General features: G+C 50.7%; 1 protein-coding gene across 2 annotated transcripts in view; it reads left to right on the top strand.

Annotated features, from left to right (window-relative positions):
* Window positions 1-14,152, top strand: part of LOC133358547 (cornifelin homolog B-like) — a 31,736-nt gene extending 17,584 nt beyond the window's left edge. For both annotated transcript variants that reach the window (XM_061576913.1, XM_061576912.1), the window contains exons 3-4: window positions 9,629-9,765; window positions 11,637-14,152. In XM_061576913.1, the coding sequence (XP_061432897.1) occupies window positions 9,629-9,765; window positions 11,637-11,780 (281 nt within the window). In that variant the 3' untranslated portion in view covers window positions 11,781-14,152. The remainder of the gene's footprint in view (window positions 1-9,628; window positions 9,766-11,636) is intronic.
* Window positions 14,153-22,380: the final 8,228 nt, after the last annotated feature.

Below are 22,380 nucleotides of genomic sequence, written 5' to 3'. Positions count from 1 at the left end.
AGGCTTAAATTTCAAATTAGCGGAACGCATCCTGGCGAACACAGCCTCCAACCGCAGTAAATGTTCATCAAATGTGCGGCTGAAGACGATAATATCGTCTAAATATATCAGACATGTCTCCCACTGCAACCCCATTAATACCAGCTCCATCAACCTTTGAAATGTGGCAGGGGCAGCATTCAACCCCATCGGAAGACAATTGAATTGGAATAACCCCTGCGGCGTACGGAAAGCAGTTTTCTCCCGCGAGGGCTCGTCAAGGGGAAGCTGCCAGAATCCCGAAGAGAGATCTAGCGTAGAAAAGGACTTCGCCCCCGACAAGGCATCGAGGGAGTCGTCCATACGCGGCAGGGGGTACGCATCTGCCACAGATATCTTATTTAATTTCCGGAAATCTACACAAAATCGCAACTTGCCGTCCTTCTTCTTAACCAAAACAACAGGCGCGCCCCATGGGCTGTTAGATGGAGATATTATGTCCGCAGCCAACATGTCATCCACTGCCCCTCGAACGTGTTCTCGCTCGGCCGGACTCATCCGATGTGAGTTTAACCGAATAGGGGCAGCGTCCCCTGTGTCAATATGATGGTAGAGCAACGAGGTGCGTCCCAAATCCAAATCGTCGGAGCTAAACACATCCGAATAACTCAATAACAATTTACGAATCACACAACGTTGTTCCCCGGAAAGGGAAGGATTTTCCCCACACAATTCGGCGATCCAGCGATTATCCACAGCTCCCGGCTCTGAAACCCCAGCAACCACGCCCTGGCTGCCCAGATAATCTTGTGCCATAAATGCCGTAGTGGCATGTGCCACAACCGTACCAGCCGGAACACATACATTTTCGGTACTCGCATTAAGCACCTGCAAAAATGGCTGCTGGTCCGGCCGGACAATAGTCTGTGCCCCAACCAGCGCCGATCCGCCCGTTATGGTGGTGGACGGCGACAACAAAACCCCAATTGCACCTTGCCGACCAGGCACAGGCTTCCGATATCGCAAGGGGATAAGCATCTGTGAGCCAGGTGGAATGTCAACAGATACCTCGGACAGCGCCTGCACCTGGGCGACCGGAGCAGGTCGCCCCCAGGGCGCCGGCAGAAACGAAATCTTACGGCCACCCAGCAATTCAATGCAGGTTTCATTAATTCTAATCAGAATGGGCATCTTGGCCAGAAAATCGGTTCCCAACAAACAAGGGACTGCCAGAGTCCTCGAAATTAACACAATTCCCAAGGCCGACACTCCCCCGATAGATATTTTAGCATCCACCTGGCCCACAATGCCCATGCTACCCCCGTTCGCAGCGACGCACGACCCGTAAACCGGACGCACGGCCTCTGGTGGGATGCCCAACAGATGGAAAATTACATCCGATATAATGGTCGCGGACGCTCCGGAATCCACCAAAATACGCACGTCCACCCCTTGTATAGAACCAGGTACAGTGGACGAACCAGTAGCGGCCGCGACGACCCGCCATGCCAATTTACGCCACTGCGTTACCGAGCGACATGGCCCAGTCGATGGCCTCCCGTTGTTAACAACACCCGTATCGCACGACAACGGTGATGAATGAGGTGTCAAGCCTTGCCGGGTGTCTGGTGTGCACCGACTTGCCTGTCCTGGAGGATCCTTCCGCGGCGCGTCCGTTGACGAGGCCTCCTGCTGGGGTGGACCTGGGACACGAGCCCAGCAGTCCCTGGCGTAATGACCCTTACACCCGCAGCGGAAGCAGTCGATGTCGTTGCGCCGCGCCGCAGGCCCCCCGTCCCGACGTGCCCGTGTCGGCGGCGCAGCTCGCGGCCCCGGCCCACTGCGGCCCGACCACGGAGCAGAGGCGGCTGTCAGCTCCTGCGGGCCCCCCCCCGTCAGGCACGTACACTGCCTTTTTGGGATCCCAGCCCACGGCACCTCCTTCGACGATGGCCCCCCCCGTCCACGCCGTGACTTGCCTCCAACGGCGCAGGTTGAACTGGGCATCCAGACACTTAGCGGCCGCCCGGGATGTCAGCTTTTCGTGGCCACACACCGGCATAGGAATCCCCAAATCCCGGGACAGCTCGAGCATCTTACCCAAGATGAGAGGTTCGAGCAGGTCAGGCTCCGTCTCCGGGTATGCGACCATAGCCAACTCCAATACCGCACCCCTGTATGCCACCGGCGACTCCTCGGGTGCTCGCTGTCGTTGAACAAACCGGCGATGAGCATCATCCGGTGGCTCGTATGCATCTGCCATCTGGTCGAAAACTCCTCTCAATGTTTTCTTCTTCTCGGCCTTTATAGAACGAAAGAATCTCACCGACTAGTCGTCGAGAAGAGTCGGCAGAACCTCCAATGCCTCAGCGTCAGTCCACCTTGCAGAGCGTACCGCCGCCAAAAATCTGCAGGCGAAAGCACTCCAATCGCCACCGATGGAGAATTCCTTAACGGTTGTAAGATGATGACTGCGACTCCTTGGCGCTCCGTCCTCAGCCGATGACTCATCAGGCGGCATATTCAAAATGGCGTCGCATCGCAACGTGTTCAAGATGGCGGCCTCCCGCCGCGGAGAGCGCAAAATGGCGGCTTCCCGCCGTTCTTCTCCTGCCACGCCCAAGATGGCGTCTTTGTGCCTCGTGGCCGATGGCGCCGACAGCGAAGGCAAGGCGGCGGCCCGCGGACCACCATCGGCTCTCCCCAACGCCGTCCTCGGCGTGATGAGCTCACACAATTGCGCCAGCACGATTTTCAGTGTCTCCAGCTGCGCCGCCATCTGTCTCCATCGCAAGTCCGCGTCCTCCGGTGCAGACGAGTCCACCGACGCGGCGACATCTTGGACTCCCGGACCCGCACTCGTTCCAGCATGGATCTCCTCCTCCATCGCAGGCAGGTCCACCGCCTGAGGAAGGTCGTCGTCGTCGGATGATGTAGCAGATGATGGCGCAGGAATATTCTTTTTTCTCAGTTGTTTTGACATGCCGTTTCACTTCTGACACCAGTGTAATAAAGGACTCGATCACTGTGTCTGTCATCGTTGTCCTTTATTCGGGTTCTTTACACTTGTCCCACACGGCTCTCTCTCAGAGACTCCCCCGCTTGGCAGCCCGATGCTGCCGTCGCTCCCGTAGCCTCTCACTCCACTCTGATGCAGCTCCGCTGCTGATCTCCTCGTGCAGGCCTCCGGCTGCCCTCACTGCAGCCTCAACCGGCTCCCCATTCCTCCGTGCTCGGTCACCGCTGGCCGACGGTGCCGAGTCTTATCCTGGGTGTGTGGCGATCTCGCCACCCTCCAACCTCCGCCCTGCGTGGCCTCACTCTATATCTCTCTCCAACTCTCCCCTTTCTCTTCCGGTTTCTCCCCCTTAAGACTTGATCCCTCTCTCCCACGTGACCTAACTCCTCCTCCCGTGACGTCACATCCGCGAGGCCGTTTATGCCCGCATTACACATGTTTTGTTTGGGAATGCAACCAATGGTTTTTCCGCTAATAGATTTTGAGTTGTGGGGAGATGGTAGAAGTTTTCCTCCTTCACTTGTTTGATGAGGAGGCCTAATTTTACTTCAAATGCTTTGACATGTGATTGCATATCACAGATGAGCTTCCCCTTTCCTTGAAGTTGCACATTGAAACTATTGAGTAGCTCTGTTACATCTGTCAGAAAGGCAAGGTGCCATTTCCATTCTGCATCATTGAGCTCTGGTACTTCTTTGTTTTTTGAAAGCAGAAAAGCTGTAATCTGTGGAAGTAAGTCATAGAAACGTTCAAAACTCTCCCTCGACTCAGTCAACGGACTTCTGTGTGGTACAGAACATTTTCATAGTCAACATTTAGCTCAGACAGAAATTCCTGAAATTGTCTGTGGTTTAGTGCATGAGCTCTAATGAAGTTAACACAAGATACCACAATTTTCATAACAGAGTCCCACTTCAGTGATTTACTACACAGCGCTTGTTGGTGGATGAGGCAGTGTATGGCTATTGGATGAGAATGGTTATGTTTGTCCATCTCTTGGTTAATGCGAGCAATTACTCCTTTCTTAGACCCCACCATGTTAGGAGCACCATCAGTTGTCACACTGGCTAGTTTAGCCCAGTTCAGCTCCAAACCATTCACAGTTTGGCAAACCTTTTCATAGATATCCTCTCCTGTAGTTGTTCCTTTGACGCATTGCAGTGCAGCAAGCTCTTCTGCGACTTCGAAATAGTCATTCGTCCCACGAATAAAAAATAGAAATTGTGCAGAATCACGAACATCATTACTTTCGTCGAGTGCCAAGGAAAAATAGGAAAGTTTTTTTGTAGAGTTTTGCAAATGCTGATGCAAATTGTCTCCCATTTCTTCAATCCTCCGTGTAATTGTAGGTCCTGAAAGACTCACTGTACTAAATAAATCGGCCTTCTCTGGACACATCTCTTTGGCAACAGAAAGAAGGCATTCTTTAACAAATTCTCCCTCCACGAATGGTCTGCCAGTGCACGCTATTAGCTTGGCAACTTGAAAACTTGCTCGCAGTGATGAAATATTTAGCTGCTTCTGCTTCACAAAAGTATTTTGGTGAGTTGTTAATGTATTTTTCAGTTTTAATATTTTATCTTTTCTCACTTCTCCGACCAAACAATCATATTTATCTTTATGTTGAGTTTCATAGTGTCGACGTAAATTGTATTCTTTGAACACAGACACTATATTCTGGCATATCAGACACACAGCTCTTTCCTTGTACTGCATGAAAAAGTAATCATAAGTCCACTTTTCTTTGAATATCCTACACTCCGAGTCAATTTTTCTCTTTCTTGACATCATTGTTTCCTAGGGAGTCAAAATTGCTATTAGTAAAATACCAATATATATACAGCGCTACAAAAACAATATACCAGCAATAACTTTGCCCACACAGAGACATACAGACTGCACTGCCCATCAATGCAGTCTGATTGGGGGAACTCCGCTTTTACCCCAGGCTCACACTGGTGCGGGTGCCATTAAAAGGTTAATTACACCTGCAGTTTTGTTCACAGATCGCAGCACACAGGAATATCACTGGGAGTGGAGCCGAGGGGCAAGTGAGGGAGCTGAGGGAGGGAGAGCCAGTCAAGCGCAGCCACGGGAGGGCTGGCAGTCTTAGGCCTGAGGGGCAAGTCCAGTCAATTGGCCCATTGAACCATTCACCAGCGCAGCCCAATGAGTGCCCACCGCCACAGCTCAATCAGTGCTCACCAGTGCAGCCAAATCAGTGCTCGCCACCGCAGCCCAATCAGTGCCCACCACCGCAGCCCAATGAGTGCTCACCAGCGCAGCCCAATTAGTGCTCACCAGCGCAGCCCAATTAGTGCTCACAGGCGCAGCCCAATTAGTGACCATGGGCCGGATAAATGTCCTCAGCGGGCCGCATGTGGCCCGCGGGCCGTAGTTTGAGGACCCCTGGTGTAGTGTATAGTAGTGTAGTGTATAGTCATGTAGTGTATAGTGTAGTGTACAATGTGGTGTATAGTAGCGTAGTGTATAGTAGTGTAGTATATAAGAGTGTATAGTATTGAAATGTATAGTGTAGTGTTTAGTAGTGTATAGTGTAGTGTATTGTTGTGTAGTGTATCGTGTAGTGGATAACAGTGTAGTGTATAATAGTGTAGTATATAGTCATGTCGTGCATCGTGCAGTGTATAGTAGTGTAGTGTATAGCAGTGGAGTGTATAGTGTTTAGTAGTGTAGTGTATAGTGTAGTGTATAGTAGTGTAGTGTATAGTGTAGTGTATAGTAGTGTAATGTATAGTGTAGTGTCTAGTAGTGTAGTGTATCGTAGTGTATAGTGTAGTGTTTAGTAGTGTAGTGTATAGTGTAGTGTAAAGTAGTGTAGTGTATAGTAATGTAGTGTATAGTGTAGTGTTTAGTAGTGTAGTGTATAGTGTAGTGTATAGTAGTGTAGTGTATAGTGTAGTGTATAGTAGTGTAATGTATAGTGTAGTGTTTAGTAGTGTAGTGTATAGTAGTGTACACTATACATTACACTACTATACACTACACTACTAAACACTGTTTAGTAGTGTAGTGTATAGTAGTGTAATGTATAGTGTAGTGTATAGTAGTGTAGTGTATAGTGTAGTGTATAGTGTAGTGTATAGTAGTGTAGTGTATAGTGTAATCATTGTAATGTATAGTGTAGTGTATAGTAGTGTAGTGTATAGTGTAGTGTATAGTCGTGTAGTGTATAGTGTAATGTATAGTGTAGTGTATAGTAGTGTAATGTATAGTGTAGTATATAGTAGTGTAGTGTATAGCAGTGGAGTGTATAGTGTAGTGTTTAGTAGTGTAGTGTATAGTGTAGTGTATAGTAGTGTAGTGTATAGCAGTGTAATGTATAGTGTAGTGTATAGCAGTGTAATGTATAGTGTAGTGTATAGTGTAGTGTATAGTAGTGCAGTGTATAGTGTAATGTATAGTGTAGTGTATAGTAGTGTAGTGTATAGTGTAGTGTTTAGTAGTGTAGTGTATAGTAGTGTAATGTATAGTGTAGTGTATAGTAGTGTAGTGTATAGTAGTGTAGTGTATAGCGTAATGTATAGTGTAGTGTATAGTAGTGTAATGTATAGTGTAGTGTATAGTGTAGTGTATAGTAGTGTAGTGTATAGTAGTGTAATGTATAGTGTAGTGTATAGTAGTGTAGTGTTTTATTAGTGTAATGTATAGTGTAGTGTATAGTAGTGTAATGTATAGTGTAGTGTATAGTAGTGTGGTGTATCGTAGTGTAGAGTAGAACCCCTCTTAACGACCACCCCTGTTAAGGACTAATCGATGAACAACGGACCTCCATAGAGCCCAATGTGTCGTGTATAGTGTAGTGTATAGTAGTATATAGTAATATAGCACATAGTGTAGTGTATTGTAGTGTATAGTATTATCGTGTATAGTGTATTGTATAGTAGTGTTGTATACAGTAGAGTAGTGTTTAGTAGTGTAGAGTAGAACCCCTCTTAACGAGCACCCCTGTAAACGACTAATCGCTTAAAGATGGACCTCCATAGAGCCTAATGTGTAGTGTATAGCGTAGTGTATAGTAGTGTAAAGTGTAGTGCCTCCATAGAGCCTAATGTGTAGTGTATAGCAGTGTATAGCGTAGTGTATAGTTGTGTATAGTGTAGTGCAGGGGTCCTCAAACTTTTTAAACAGGGGGCCAGTTCACTGTCCCTCAGACCGTTGGAGGGCCGGACTATAGTTAAAAAAAAACTATGAACAAATTCCTATGCACACTGCATATATCTTATTTTGAAGTAAAGAATCAAAACGGGAACAAATACAATATTTAAAATGAAGAACAAGTAAAGTTAAATCAACGAACTTGCCAGTATTTCAATGGGAACTATGGGCCTGCTTTTGGCTAATGAGATGGTCAATGTCCGGTTCCATATTTGTCACTGCTAGTCGTAACAAGTGATGCAAGTGTGCATCCGTTAGTCTAGATCTGGTTGGAGATTTCAAATGTTTCATTCTGTAAAAAGTCTGTTCACAGACATAAGTGCTGCCAAAGATGGTTGCCATTTTGAGTGCATGGTTCCTGAGAGGAGGATATGTCTCAGAGGGGAGAGATGCATAGAAATTATGAAGGCTGCTTGACTTGAATGTGTCTTTCAGAGAGTCACAATTCTGCAGTTCAGCCAGTTCCATTTGGTAAATTGTATCCACATTTTCAATGTCAATAGAAAATGGGTTACGGAAAAGCTGTATGTCCTGTTCATGGAGATGAAGCTCTTTAAATCCAAATTGGAACTCCTTTTGCAATTTTTCCAGTGAATCCACACATGTTTTGTTTGGGAATGCAACCAATGGTTTTTCCGCTAACAGATTTTGAGTTGTGGGGAGATGGCAGAAGTTTTCCTCCTTCACTTGTTTGATGAGGAGGCCTAATTTTACTTCAAATGCTTTGAAATCTGATTGCATATCACAGATGAGCTTCCCCTTTCCTTGAAGTTGCACATTGAAACTGTTGAGTAGCTCTGTTACATCTGTCAGAAAGGCAAGATGCCATTTCCATTCTGCATCATTGAGCTCTGGTACTTCTTTGTTTTTTTAAAGCAGAAAAGCTGTAATCTGTGGAAGTAAGTCATAGAAACGTTTCAAAACTCTCCCTCAACTCAGCCAACGGACTTCTGTGTGATACAGAACATCTTCATATTCAACATTTAGCTCAGACAGAAATTCCTGAAATTGTCTGTGGTTTAGTGCATGAGCTCTAATGAAGTTAACACAAGATACCACAAATTTCATAACAGAGTCCCACTTCAGTGATTTACTACACAGCGCTCGTTGGTGGATGAGGCAGTGTATGGCTATTGGATGAGAATGGTTATGTTTGTCCATCTCTTGGTTAATGCGAGCAATTACTCCTTTCTTAGACCCCACCGTGCTAGGAGCACCATCAGTTGTCACACTGGCTAGTTTAGCCCAGTTCAGCTCCAAACCATTCAGTTTGGCAAACCTTTTCATAGATATCCTCTCTTCTTGGTTCTTTCGGTAAAGTCACGTAGAAGGGAAGTAATAAAATAATAAAAATAAAACATAATAAAATAATTCTCACGACGTTTCGGCCACAACGCAAGCAGCCGTCTTCAGATGAAAACCAGGTCTGTCGGGGAGACAGCGTCTGAATGAAACAGCACACGAGCTTGGAGCATATATAAGCTGGGTTGGAAACGGGGGAAAGAGCGCCTTGTCAAAAGAATTTGCATATCAAGAGGAATTTAGCATATTTATGGGAAATGCAGGATGTTATTAGTACTACATATGCCCGTGCTGCATATGTTGTACTAATAACATTCCTGCATTTCCCATAAACACACTATATTCTGGCATATCAGACACACAGCTCTTTCCTTGTACTGCATGAAAAAGTAATCATAAGTCCACTGTTCTTTGAATATCCTACACTCCGAGTCAATTTTTCTCTTTCTTGACATCATTGTTTCCTAGGGAGTCAATATTGCTATTAGTAAAATACCAATATATACAGCGCTACAAAAACAATATACCAGCAATAACTTTGCCCACACAGAGACATACAGACTGCACTGCCCATCAATGCAGTCTGATTGGGGGGGAACTCCGCCCCCTCTCCCTCTTCCACCAATGACCGTCCTTCTCATGTAGAAAAAAAGTAATAGACAGGCAGCGGCGGCAAAAACACCCGGCGGGCCGGATAAATGTCCTCGGCGGGCCGCATGTGGCCCGCGGGCCGTAGTTTGAGGACCCCTGGTGTAGTGCCTCCATAGTGCCCAATGTGTTCGCTTACTGACCATTCCCCTGTTAACGACGGGCTGTTGTAGGTACGGTAAATATTAAATAATGCATTGATTAACCACGTTTCTTTCAATATGATGCGTTTTTGTTGTTGTTAGTGTCTTTATATTTTAATATCCATTGTTTAAATATTATGAAGTACGTTTTTTTGGGTGAAAAAGTGTAACTCTCGATTCTATCGGAACGAATTAAGCCTTTAAGGTGCATTTTCTTTACTCGCTTAACGACCAATTCACTTAACGACCGGTTTCATGGAACCAATTACCGTCGCTAAGAGGAAGGACTCTACTGTCGGGCCAATTAACGAGCGTTGGTGTAGACTCTGCTGTGACGATGCCGTTGCTGCGTGCCCAGGTCTCTGCGGCACCTTCTGCATGCTCTGCCTCCACTGCCGGATGGCCAAGGGCTTTGGCGAGTGCATCTGTTTGCCCATCCTGCCCGGCAGCTCCGTGGCACTGAGAACCGCCATACGTGAGCGCTACCACATCCAGGTGAGGAGACGCCAGCTCAGCGACGAGCTCTTGTCGACGGGGGCACTGCCACTGGCTTATTGCACGTGTCCTGTGATCCAGCCATTGTCGATGCGTGGTTTTTGATGGATCCACGTGCACAGGTGTTGGGAAATAACTTATCTTATTCCCGTGGACATCTTCGAGCGAGAGCCATAGCCTGCGTGTGCCAGGGTAAGGTGCTACAAGAGGACCCTCCGACTGGATTATTGCACGTGTCCTGTGCTCCGGGCCACCGTCGACGCGAGGGTGTGATGAGTCTCAAGCTCACAGGTGTTTGGGAAACAACGTCAGTCTTTGGGCGTCGAGCATGAGCCGTGCCCTGGCATTTTCCAGAAGGTGGTACAGCAACAACGTCCACATTGTACGGAACACGTGGAGTTCCAACTCCACGTGTTTCGTATGTATGTGGATAGAGTCTTTTATTATCTCTGCCCCCCAGGCACGCGAGGGTATTTCTCCAGGTTGTCCGGTTTCCTCCCACACATAAGCACTCATTCATTTGCCAATAACACCGTGATATGTAGAGGGCCGCAGAGCTTGGAGTAATAGTTGGTGGCTGCTGCTATTGCCTTCATGCTCGTGTGTGGTTCCTCCTCCTCGCGTCCCTGAGTCGCCTCCTCCCCCCTCTCTCTCACTACGAGAGCGAGCCGCGTCCTGCGCCTGTCGCTAAACGATTCGTCGTAAGCAGCGGCGCTACACTATATATTACACTACTATAAACTTGATTTGAAGCTTTCGTGACTGCAGGAATTGCTTTTTGGTTCTTTCGGTAAAGTCACGTAGAAAGAAAATAAATTCAATAGAGCACGACGTTTCGATTGCAACACAAGCAGCCGTAATCAGGTAGAACTAAATTTGAGAGAGAGACAAAACACAGACACGGAGACACATAGACAGACACACAAGCAGAGAGAGACAACACAGAGACAAACAGAAAGAGACACACACAATAGACACACACTACTATACACTACACTGTACACTACACATTGGGCTCAATGGAGACCCGTCGTTAAGCGATTAGTCCTTAACAAGGGTGGTCGTTAAGAGGGGTTCTACTAAACGTCCGTCTGGAACCAGCGGCCAGGAAATGTAGAAAAGAAGGACTTCACGCGCAACCATTGTTTAGTTGTTGTCGTAATCATTGGACGGAATCATTGCTGTGGAGGATATAAAATGCAACGAAAGAGATAAGCGGGGCGTCACCCCTCTTGCCTCCGCATTGACAAAAAAAATGTAACTCAAAAGTACTTCTCACGAATCGAATCAGCCGCACACACTGATGATTGCTCCACGTCACGCGCAGTGCGTACACATCAGCACTGAGGAGACAAAGGCGGCCAGGCGTGGTGGTGGCCACCCACCCTTCGTTGCTCCGCTAACACCATTTGCCCCGACGGTCTGTTAAGGGGCCGTCAATAAATTACGTAACGCGATTTTGGACGATTTTTACCCCCCCCCCTTCGTCACACGGCGTCACAAAGTCAGACCCCCCCCCCCTCAAATATGACGTCACAAAACAAATTAAACATGCTTCAAATCGCTATAAACTATTGTCATTGTAGTGCGTATTTAATGTGGCGCTGCACTCTGATGTTTTTGGAGAAAACATTTGTTAAAACGTAGATTTAATTAAGTAGAACGTGTTGTCTATATTTATTTAAAGTTGCGCATTTTGATGTGACGTCACATTTCTCACCCCCCCCCCCTCGTCACACATCGTCACAAATGTCTGACTCCCCCCCCCCCCGCTAAGTGCGTGACGTTATTTTTGGACGGCCCCTAAGGCCATAGCTGTGGATCTTTGTCTCTGTTTAATTTTATGTTTGTTTATGAATTTTGTGTTCCAGGGCTCCATATGCGACGACTACGTGATGCACATCTGCTGTTGCTGCATCTCGTGTCAGATGGCGCGAGAGATCAAACTCCACACGAAGCAGCCCGGCCCCATGCAGATCGTGAGAACCGCCGTCATCGATGAGCAGAAGCAGTAGCAGCAGCATCCACAGTAGTAGCTACAGCAGTAGCAGCAGCAGACACAGTAGTAGATACAAGCAGTAGCAGCAGCAGTAACCACAGTAGTAGATACAGCAGTAGCAGCTGCAGTAACCACAGTAGTAGATACAACAGTAGCAGCAGCAGTAACCACAGTAGTAGATACAGCAGTAGCAGCAGCAGTAGCCACAGTAGTAGCTACAGCAGTAGCCACAGCAGTAACCACATCAGTCGCTACAGCAGCCACAGCAGTCGCTACACCAGTATCCACAGTAGTAGCTACAGCAGTAGCCACAGCAGTAACCACATCAGTCGCTACAGCAGCCACAGCACTCGCTACAGCAGTAGCCACAGTAGTAGCTACAGCAGTAGCCACAGTAGTAGCTACAGCAGTAGCCACAGCAGTAACCACATCAGTCGCTAAAGCAGCCACAGCAGTCGCTACAGCAGTAACTACAGCAATAGGCACAGCAGTAGCTACATCAGCATCCACAGTAGCCACAGCAGTAGCCCACCATTATTTTGAGCCGTAAAAAGGGTCTGGGAACTCTGTTCCAGGAATTGCTGTTGTTGTTGTTGGCATCCCAAGTTGAATCTCGCCGTATGTTGTCCTCTTTGATTTTGCGTTGGGGCATTGCTGCTCGTGGTAGTGGTGCGTGCGTGAATGTTACGGATAGACTTACATTTGGCTTATCAAACAGACGTTTTGGAATCTTATCTTAACAGGATTTAAATAGCGCATTAACCAACGTGCTTTACGGATAATTAACAACTATACAACAACAATAACGCGTGTGTGAATGTAATGGTGGAAAATGAGGTGAATGAAATAGATGAAAGGAAGCAATGGGGGCGAATCTGTGGTGATGATGATGATGCGTGAATTCGGTGAAAGCAAAATTGATGACAGTAAATGACGATGGTGAATGGATTGAATGAATTGGGTTAATGAGTGATAGCCGTGTCGTGGGTTAAATTGAGGCGCACACTGGACTTTGGAGGCAATACTATTGATTAGCTAACACTTAACATCACGAATTAAAGTGGTAGCCACCGTTCCTAACTTAGCTAACCCACGAGGGTTCTACATCACTGGACCAGGACCGCCCACCACGCTTCCTGGTCGACTAGCGGAGAGCTTCATCCCAGAGTTTCAGTTTCATGTATTTGGTATAGCCCTGTGAGCCATTCGGCTCTTGAATCGGGTGCAACCGCAACAAACAAAAACATGAACAAGAAACATCTTAAAGTGACTACGCGCAAACAAAAAAATCCAAGAAAAAACAGCAAAGTCTTCCAGAAAAAGCACCATATATCAATGATGTGAGCAAATATCCCAGTGGCATGCAAGTCAAACAATAACAACCATAAGACAATTTATATTTAAGGTATTAGAGATGACAAAGCAGCATAGCAGAACAGCACAGAACAGCCCAGTTGTCTGTCCACACCCCGCTTATAACCACTCCGGCGTGGCCAGCTCCGCCCCAGGCCACGCCCCCCTTCCCGATCCTTCGTGAAGGCCCGAGTCCCAACCACGTGACCCCCCTGGGGCCCCTGGCCCCCCTTTATCCAGTCACGTGTCCTGTTGGGTTCACGCAGAGTGTGTCACGGCCCGACACGACCCCGTGACACCTGCCTACAGCCCCCATATCGAGGCAATGCAGTAGTGTCGTTCTACTACACTACATCCGTATGAAGAGAATAATCATTATTCTGACAGTAGATGATGTGTGAGCATGACGACTGTGATTGAATGAATTGGGTGGGGGCGAGAAGAGAGAGAAATGGCTTAGGCGTAGATTGAGCACAAGGTGGGTCGTGCGGTCAGTGAGCACCTACGAAGGCCGCCACGTTGAGATCTGTGCCGCCGCGATGACGAGTGTGTGTGCGTGATGACTGTGTGTGTGACGAGTGTGTGTGTGACGAGTGTGTGTGCGTGATGTCTGTGTGCGTGACGACTGTGTGTGTGACGAGTGTGTGTGCGTGACGACTGCGCGATGACGAGTATGTGTGCGTGACGACTGTGTGTGTGACGAGTGTGTGTGTGACGAGTGTGTGTGCGTGATGTCTGTGTGCGTGACGACTGTGTGTGTGACGAGTGTGTGTGCGTGCTTGGGGAGCGGTGGTGTCGTGGTCAGCGCTATGCTGCGCTACGAACCCGGCGACCCGATTTCGATTCCCGCTCGCGGCCAACACCGTTGGCGATTATCTGAACCCGTCCCGGGCCTCCCCTAGGTCGACTCAGCCTCAAATGAGTACCTGGTGTGGGGAAACAAAGGCGGCCGGGCGTGGTGTTGGCCAACCACGCCCTCGCGTGTCATGCCGTACTCGTTAACAGCACTTGCCTCAACAGACTGTTGAGGGCTATAAGGGGAATCTTTGCCTTTCATTACTGTGTGATGTTTGGAGTGCATACGATTTCATAAATAAATAAAAAGATTCTGATCTGATAAATACATTGAACCTTGCCTGTGATGGATCGATTTTGTTTTGTCAATCGCTTTGCACCGGGCACAATTGCCAGAAACGCGAAGCAGCCAGCAACAAGAAGCCCTATCAAAGTTGTAATACCGTTTTTTTATTATTATTCATCGATTCGTGTTGAAGTGTTCATACGTGTGTAGTAAATATTCAGGAGGCTTTGACGACGGGGTCGGAGGCACACTTATTTATTAACACCAACTTGTGCACAGTAACGGGTACACATACACTTAAAGGGGTATCGTCCCCTTCACTCGTCTAACAGGGAGACACAACATCTAACCCCGCTAACCTACGCCCGAGTCCTCCACTACGGAGCTAGGGGAGGCTACCTATCCCAGCCCTGGTCAAGCTGGGATCCCGGCACCCTGAGTCTCCAGACCGGCTCTGATAAGAACGTCAGTGTGGGCTCTCGGGGCCACGCCACAGGCTTGCCCTGGTCGGCCCTGACAAGGACAGCGAGCCAGGGGAGCTCCGGGGCCTATTCTAGCTGGTCTTCACTCTTCGCTGGTTAAAGCTAATACTCGACCTCGAGCCCTCCGGCTCACCACCTTTTATAGTACTCGGCCCCCGGGAGGGGCCCGTGGGGGATGCAGGTGCGGACGTCGGTGTGAGCACCTCCTCTGTGTACGGCCCTAACCACGCCCCTTGTGTTTGTTAGCCATCCGTGCCCATACACAATTACACCTCTACATCACCCCCCCCCTGTACAGCTCGCAGCCGTCCCCGGCTGCAAAAAAATCAGAATAAAGGTGCATCCCTCCCCAAAGCCGTGTGTGCCTCGCGTAATTTTAACAAGAACAATGACAACCATAACAACAACAACAACAGGAAACAGGAAGAAAAAAAATAACCCGACGCACCCCCCCGAATAAATACCCCATTCCGCAAAACCAACATATATACACGCGCTCCGGACGCCTCCCCCCACCGTCCGCAATGGCCCCCCAACGGCCGACCTCACAAAAGTCTGCGCGTTTTGGCGCGCGTTCTCGCGGCGGGCCCGTCACAAGGGCCCGTCCCGGCACGCTCAGTGGCGGTTGTTGACGGTCCGGGTGCGAGAGAGTCTGGCTTCGCCGCCGAGTGACCCCCGACCCCCCCGGGAGGGGTTGGCGGTCGTGGACCCGTCACTCCTGTTGCACCTGGAGATGGAACAGTTGATGTCAGGTTAGGCGAAAGCAGCGACGTCGGGGAGTCGGCGGACCCCTCACACGTTTGGCTATGCGTGTGTGTGTGCGAACCACGGGGCGGCGCAATGAACGGTTTCAACCTTGAGGGGTGCACGTACCACCGACGCCTCCCCCATTTGACGCGAACACATTGCGGCCGCATAACCTGTACGACCTCCACGGGCCCCCGCCACGGCCGTACCAACTTTGACGAGGTCGCCAGCAGCACCTGGGGACAGTGCAACCATGCCCTGTCCCCCGGTTACCATTTGAACACATGTGCCCGCCCCAGCCTAAGCCTCTCGTTCGCCTTCTGGCGGAGTTCAGAATTTTGCACGGCCACTTCCCGCGCCTCAGATAATTTGCCGATGTTAAATTTAACGTGTTCGGACAATGTAGACTTCGCCTGAGGCGCCGAGAGCTTCAGCTGCGTCGTCACAGGGGGATTAGCCTCGCGGCCATACATTAAAAAGAAAGGGGAAAATCCGGTGGCCGCATGGGGAGCCATCCTGTAGGCTTGTAACACACCGGCAATGCGAAGGTCCCAATCTGTCTGGGATTCCGATACCTGCTGGGACAGCATGGATGTGATAGTCCGATGCAGCCGTTCCACCATCCCGTCAGTTTGTGGGTGATACGGGGAGGTCCGAATTTTCTCCGTACCCAAGAGGTCGCACACCTCGCGGAGGAGTTTCCCCGAAAAATTCTTACCCTGGTCAGTCAGCAGCCGTTCCGGAGCACCCTTGTCGAGGACATAGCCCTGGACAAAGGCCTCCGCGATGGCTGCTGCCGACTGGTTGGCCAGGGGCCAGGCCATGGGCCATCTCGTAAAGTATTCGACCCCTGTCAATAAATACCTATTTCCCCTGGGTGTAGCGGGAAATGGCCCGAGAATATCCAGAGCAACGAGCTCGTTAACCCGGGAAACCTTTATGGACTGCAGCGGAGGGTTGGACCCCCTCGCTGGTGGCTTCCGCTGCGCGCATTGCGTGCATGACCCCAGGAGATCCCTCACGTCCTTTGCCATGCCCGGCCAGAAGAAATCGAGCTGGAGCATGGCAAAGGTCTTGTGAACCCCCAAGTGCAGGAGCCGCTCATGTGCAGCCCATACCACCTTACCCCTCAATGCTGCAGGCACCACGAGCCGTTGGCGGCGGGATTTTCCGTCCCAGTGCATTAAAAGCCCCTGGAACAACCCCCACGAGTCAACGTTCGCCACCCCCTGACCAACCCCCCCGGTGCGACGGCGCAGAGCGAGGAGGGAGGTGTCCTCCATTTGGAGGCATCCCCACTCCGCAACCGACAACCCCAGCAACGAATCCCTCCCTTCTTGCTCGATAGGACCCAAAGCCGAAGGCGCATCGGCGGTGGCCACGAGGACCGAATCGGTGGTCACGTTCGGGGGCCTACAACGCCCCGAACCCAAGAGGCAAGCGCACTCCGAAGTGGGTGGCAACCGCGACAGGGCGTCAGCGTTCGTGTGGCGGATGCCCTTACGATATGTGGTGACAAAGTCGTAGTCTTGGAGAATCTCCAACCATCGAGACAACTGCCCGGATGGTTGTTGAACCCGCAGGGCGTACTGCAGAGCCGCATGATCTGTACGGACGGTGAAACGTCGACCGTACAGATACGGGCGGTACTGCTGAACGAAATAAACAATTGCCAATAATTCCCGACGGGTAACACAGTACCGTTGTTCCGCCGGAGACAGTACCCGACTACCGTAAGCCACCACATGCTCTACGCCACCATTGAGCTGGGACAGCACGCCCCCAATGTTACTTGCGTCTGTATCGAGCAAGAAGGGTTGTGAGAAATCGGGGTAATTCAACGGCGGAGCCCCCACCAGGGCATTCCGGAGGGCGCGAAAAGCAGCCTCCTCCTCCGGCCCCCAATGAAACCTGACTCCCTTGGACGTCAAGGCATGCAATGGTCAGCCACAAACCGTCGGTAGTACGACGCAAACCCAATGAAACTCCTGACCTCTCCCACCGAGGTGGGAGTTGGCCAGGAGCTGACGCATTCCGTTTTGGCGGGATCAGTGGATATCCCCGAGCGCCCAACAATGTGACCCAAATACTGCACCGATTCGCAGAGCAAATGGCACTTCTGCGGTTTAAATTTCAAATTGGCAGCCCGCATTTTGAGAAAAACAGCACGCAACCTCTGGAGGTGTTCCTCAAATGATTTGCTAAAGACGATGACATCGTCCAAGTAAATTAAACACGAATCCCATTGCAAGCCTGCCAAGACCAGTTCCATTAACCGCTGAAAAGTTGCTGGCGCAGAATGTAAGCCCATCGGCAAGCGGTTAAATTGTAAGAAACCTTGCTGTGTACGGAAAGCAGTCTTAGGTTTGGATTCGTCATCCAGAGGAAGCTGCCAGAATCCAGAAAGTAAATCCAGGGTGGAAAAGAATCGCGCCCCCGCCAAGGCATCGAGCGACTCATCCATTCGAGGAAGCGGGTACGCATCTGCCACAGAAATTTTGTTCAATCGCCGAAAGTCGACACAAAACCGCAATGAGCCGTCGTGTTTTTTCACCAAAACGATCGGCGCGCCCCACGGGCTGTTGGAAGGGGAAATGATGTCGGCGGCTAGCATGTCATCAACGGCCGATTTGACATGATTCTTTTCAGCGGGACTCAACCGAAAGGGATTTTGGCAGATTGGCGCGCTGTCACCCGTGTCAATATGGTGTCGCAGCAATTTAGTACAACCAATATCAAATTTGTGTTGACTAAAAACGTCGGCAAATTCTTTCAGGAGAACTCGCAGCTGCGCACGCTGCGAGTTGGACAGGTCCACTGATCCCGCGCAAAGCGCATCCAGCCATCCGTCATCACAGTCCGAATGCGGTCGCGACGGAGGATCGGTGCTTACCTGACCCACGAGTGGTTCCTCATAGGGTGCCGGCGTTGCGTGTGCAAGCACGGTCCCTTGAGGAACCACGGCCGTTCGCGATCCTACATTAAGGACTGCAATGAAGGGGTCCCCATCCCCTTTCACCATGGTCTGAGCCGCTAGCAAATCGGGTCCATTGACCCCGGCCCGAGATGGTCCCAACAAGACCCCCCGATCCGCAACCCCCTCAGCAAATGGCCGACGCAACCTAAGAGGGACGAGCATCTGAGCCCCCGGGGGTACGCGCACAGTTTTTGCCACGAGCACCTGCACGGTCGCAAACGCCCGACGCTCCGTGGTGGGGGAAGACAAAAACGTTACACGTCGGCCCGACGGGAGCTCGATGCACCCCTGGTCGATCAAGATACGAATGGGCATTTTGGCCAAGAAATCCGTCCCCAACAGGCACGGAACCGCCAGTGAGGAGGAAACCAAAACAGGGCCGGATAATTTAATGTCTCCAATGCAAATTTTGGCGCGGATTTGCCCAATGATGCCCAGCGAGCCCCCGTTAGCAGCATAGCATGGCACGTCAACGGGAAGCAAGGGACGACTTTGAACGGGAAGGATGTTATAAATCAAATCAGATATAATGGTCGCCGATGCTCCTGTGTCAATTAAAATCCGCACCTCTACCAAATCAATATGACCGACCACGACCGACGATCCCGCCGACGCTGCAATGACACGATGGGCGAGCTCCGACCACTGACCCGGTTGGAGCGCTCGCCGCATTTCAGAACAATCGGACGCAACGGCCGTCGATTTGCGAGCCCTGTTCGGTTGAGCGCGTGAGTGTGTGTCGGATGTGTGCATGGGCCAAACGTGTGAGATGCCACGACTCGCCGTATTTCTCTGCTGGAGCTTGGGTGGAGACGGCGCGGCGTCCTGACGAGGTGTCGCCCCGCGCTGACGGGGAGCCCGGCATCCTGAAGCAACGTGGCCTTGAAGGCCACAGTTGTAGCAGCGTGTGAGCGCCCCAGATGGCCTGGGCTGCTCCTGGCGGCTCGGTCCATTCCGAGCCTGTGGTGCCGCCGATCTCCATTCTCCCCGCCGCTCCACCCCGCAGACCTCCTCCGATGGGAGGGTGGTGGCCGCCATGGCATGGCCGGCCACCCCCTTGGCGGCCTTGCGACGCAGGGACCGCAAGCCCCCGTGGATGTGGCGCGCGACCAGCAAGGACGATATCTCTGCGTCGTCTTGAGCCAAGACGGCGACGTCCAGCTTGTCCACGAGTAGCAGCAGCTTTTCAGCCACCATAGCGTCCACTCCCTCCTCGTCCATCCGCGGGAAAGCTGCCTTCGCCAGGGCCAGGAGAGCCGTCCGGAAGGCCAGAGGCGATTCGTTGGCGCCCCGATGACGATCGTGGAATAGCTGCCTGCAGTCCGAAGGCGGGCCGTAGACAGGTGACAGCAGCTGCAGCGCCAAGTGCAGTGTGGCGCGCTTTTCCTTAGGCGCCGAGGTGAGAGTAGCCAGGGCGTCGTTGTCCAGCATCGCCGGCAGCGCGCGTAGTGCTTCGGCATCCGTCCAGTTCGCCATCTCCTGATGAGCGATGAACCGCCTTTTGAAGCCGCCCCAGTCCCCGTCCGCGCCCACAAATTCTTTGAGAGGCGGCAGTCGCTGCTGTAACGCGACGTCCGTGGCTGCGGATCGCGCTCCGTCGTTCCCAGCAGACGTTACAGTGTGGGCGGGCTGCGAGCAAGGCATCGCCGGTCGCTCCGTTGTTGACGCGCTGGCCGGTGTTGATGATGTCACGGCTTGTGCTTGGCCCTCAGCAGTCACCTGACGCGGCCCGGCCCCGCCCTCTGCTCGCACTGTAGTGATGGCGGGAAATTTAACCGCGAGCCGCGTCGGGGTGGCGGGAAATGTCGCCGCGCGTCGGCTGCCGTCGTCGTCCCGCGCAGCCCCTCCAGCCCCCAGCCGCGTGATCTCTTCCAACGTGGCGGCCGCAGCGTAGAGCAGCTCCGCCAGGCGGGAGTGAGCCAGCCGAAGTCCCTCGGCCGACGCATCCCCCCCTTCCTGTCGTAGCAGCGCGGGTGTACTCGGCCCCGGCTGCTCCGATCCGACCTCGGCCATCTCTGGTGGCGATTCGGCCGCGGTATCCTCCATCTCCGACTCCCTGGTACGTGTCGTCCCTCGTGTGTCCATCGTTGAACGTTCACTTCTGACCCCAGATGTAGTAAGTATTCAGGAGGCTTTGACGACGGGGTCGGAGGCACACTTATTTATTAGCACCAACTTGTGCACAGTAACGGGTACACATACACTTAAAGGGGTATCGTCCCCTTCACTCGTCTAACAGGGAGACACAACATCTAACCCCGCTAACCTATGCCCGAGTCCTCCACTACGGAGCTAGGGGAGGCTACCTATCCCAGCCCTGGTCAAGCTGGGATCCCGGCACCCTGAGTCTCGAGACCGGCTCTGATAAGAACGTCAGTGTGGGCTCTCGGGGCCACGCCACCGGCTTGCCCTGGTCGGCCCTGACAAGGACAGCGAGCCAGGGGAGCTCCGGGGCCTATTCTAGCTGGTCTTCACTCTTCGCTGGTTAAAGCTAATACTCGACCTTGAGCCCTCCGGCTCACCACCTTTTATAGTACTCGGCCCCCGGGAGGGGCCCGTGGGGGATGCAGGTGCGGACGTCGGTGTGAGCACCTCCTCTGTGTACGGCCCTAACCACGCCCCTTGTGTTTGTTAGCCATCCGTGCCCATACACAATTACACCTCTACACGTGGGTGGAGCGGCCAGTGGTGACTCGAGTTTGATTTAATTCTAGCCGCACGGCTAACATCTCCCGAATGTTCTGCGTTAAACATCGCCAATACTATATTCTTTTGTTCTTTCGGTAAAGTCACGTAGGTGAAAAAATTATAAAATAAAATAATAAAATTCAATCACGACGTTTCGATTGCAACACAAGCAACCACAGCAAGAATTTTTTTACTGAAGTGGGAGAGATGCCAGGGTTATGGCAGTTAAATAAGTCAGAGAGGGGAGGGTGGGGGGGAAAGAATATCGATTCTTGCAGTCACGAAAACTTCAAATCTAGAATGAATCGCCAATACTGCAGAGAAAAAGGCAGCCAGGGACACGATCCTTTGCCACAACACCTCATGGTGCGGCTATTCTGGCCGTTAATGGAATTTGCCACAACAATCTGTTGAAGGCGATATGGGAGATCTTTGTTGTGTGTGTGTGTACCTGTGCATAACAACAGCATTTGCCCCAGCAGTGTCCGTAGGCTACACTGGATCTGTTGGAAGTGGGAGGTTTATTCGATGAGCTATAAAGCTCTTTTTCATAAATGTCAAGACGGGGCACGGGGGTAAGAGACAGTACAAAACATGATAGTAGTGCAAAGTACAATAAAGGTAAACAATTTAACACGTACAGTAGGGAAGTAATAAAATAATAAAAATAAAACATAATAAAATAATTCTCACGACATTTCGGCTACAACGCAAGCAGCCGTCTTCAGGTGACGAATGATACACTGCCAAGCTAGGAGCTTATATATAAGCTGAGTTGGAGGTGGAAGAAGAGCGCCTTAATAAAAGAATGTGACAGCAGCAGATGTTAGTGTAAATGCGTTTGGTATTACCTTAGAGTCGCGGCGTCTCTTCAGAAAGGTGAGAGACTCGATTAGCTGAGCCTTCTTATCACGGAGCTTGTTGAAGGATCTCAAAGTTATGTGGAATCCCTCCCCGTAGAGGCGGTTAAATTTCGATTTAAAGCTTTCGTGACTGCAGGGATTCATCTTCTTGTTTTTTTCGGTAAAGTCACGTAGAAGGGAAGTAATCAAATAATAAAAATAAAACATAATAAAATAATTCTCACGACGTTTCGGCTACAACGCAAGCAGCCGTCTTCAGGTGAAGAATGAGACACTGCCAAGCTAGGAGCTTATATATAAGCTGAGTTGGAGGTGGAAGAAGAGCGCCTTAATAAAAAAATGTGACAGCAGCAGATGTTAGTGTAAATTCGTTTGGTATTACCTTAGAGTCGCGGCATCTCTTCAGAAAGGTGAGAGACTCGATT

This window comes from Lethenteron reissneri, chromosome 62, assembly GCF_015708825.2.
Source record: "Lethenteron reissneri isolate LAM-NWPU_2019-01 chromosome 62, ASM1570882v1, whole genome shotgun sequence".
Lineage (NCBI taxonomy): Eukaryota > Metazoa > Chordata > Hyperoartia > Petromyzontiformes > Petromyzontidae > Lethenteron > Lethenteron reissneri.
The sequence above is the reverse complement of the archived record's forward strand: the minus strand, read 5'-3'. Positions and strand labels throughout refer to the sequence as shown.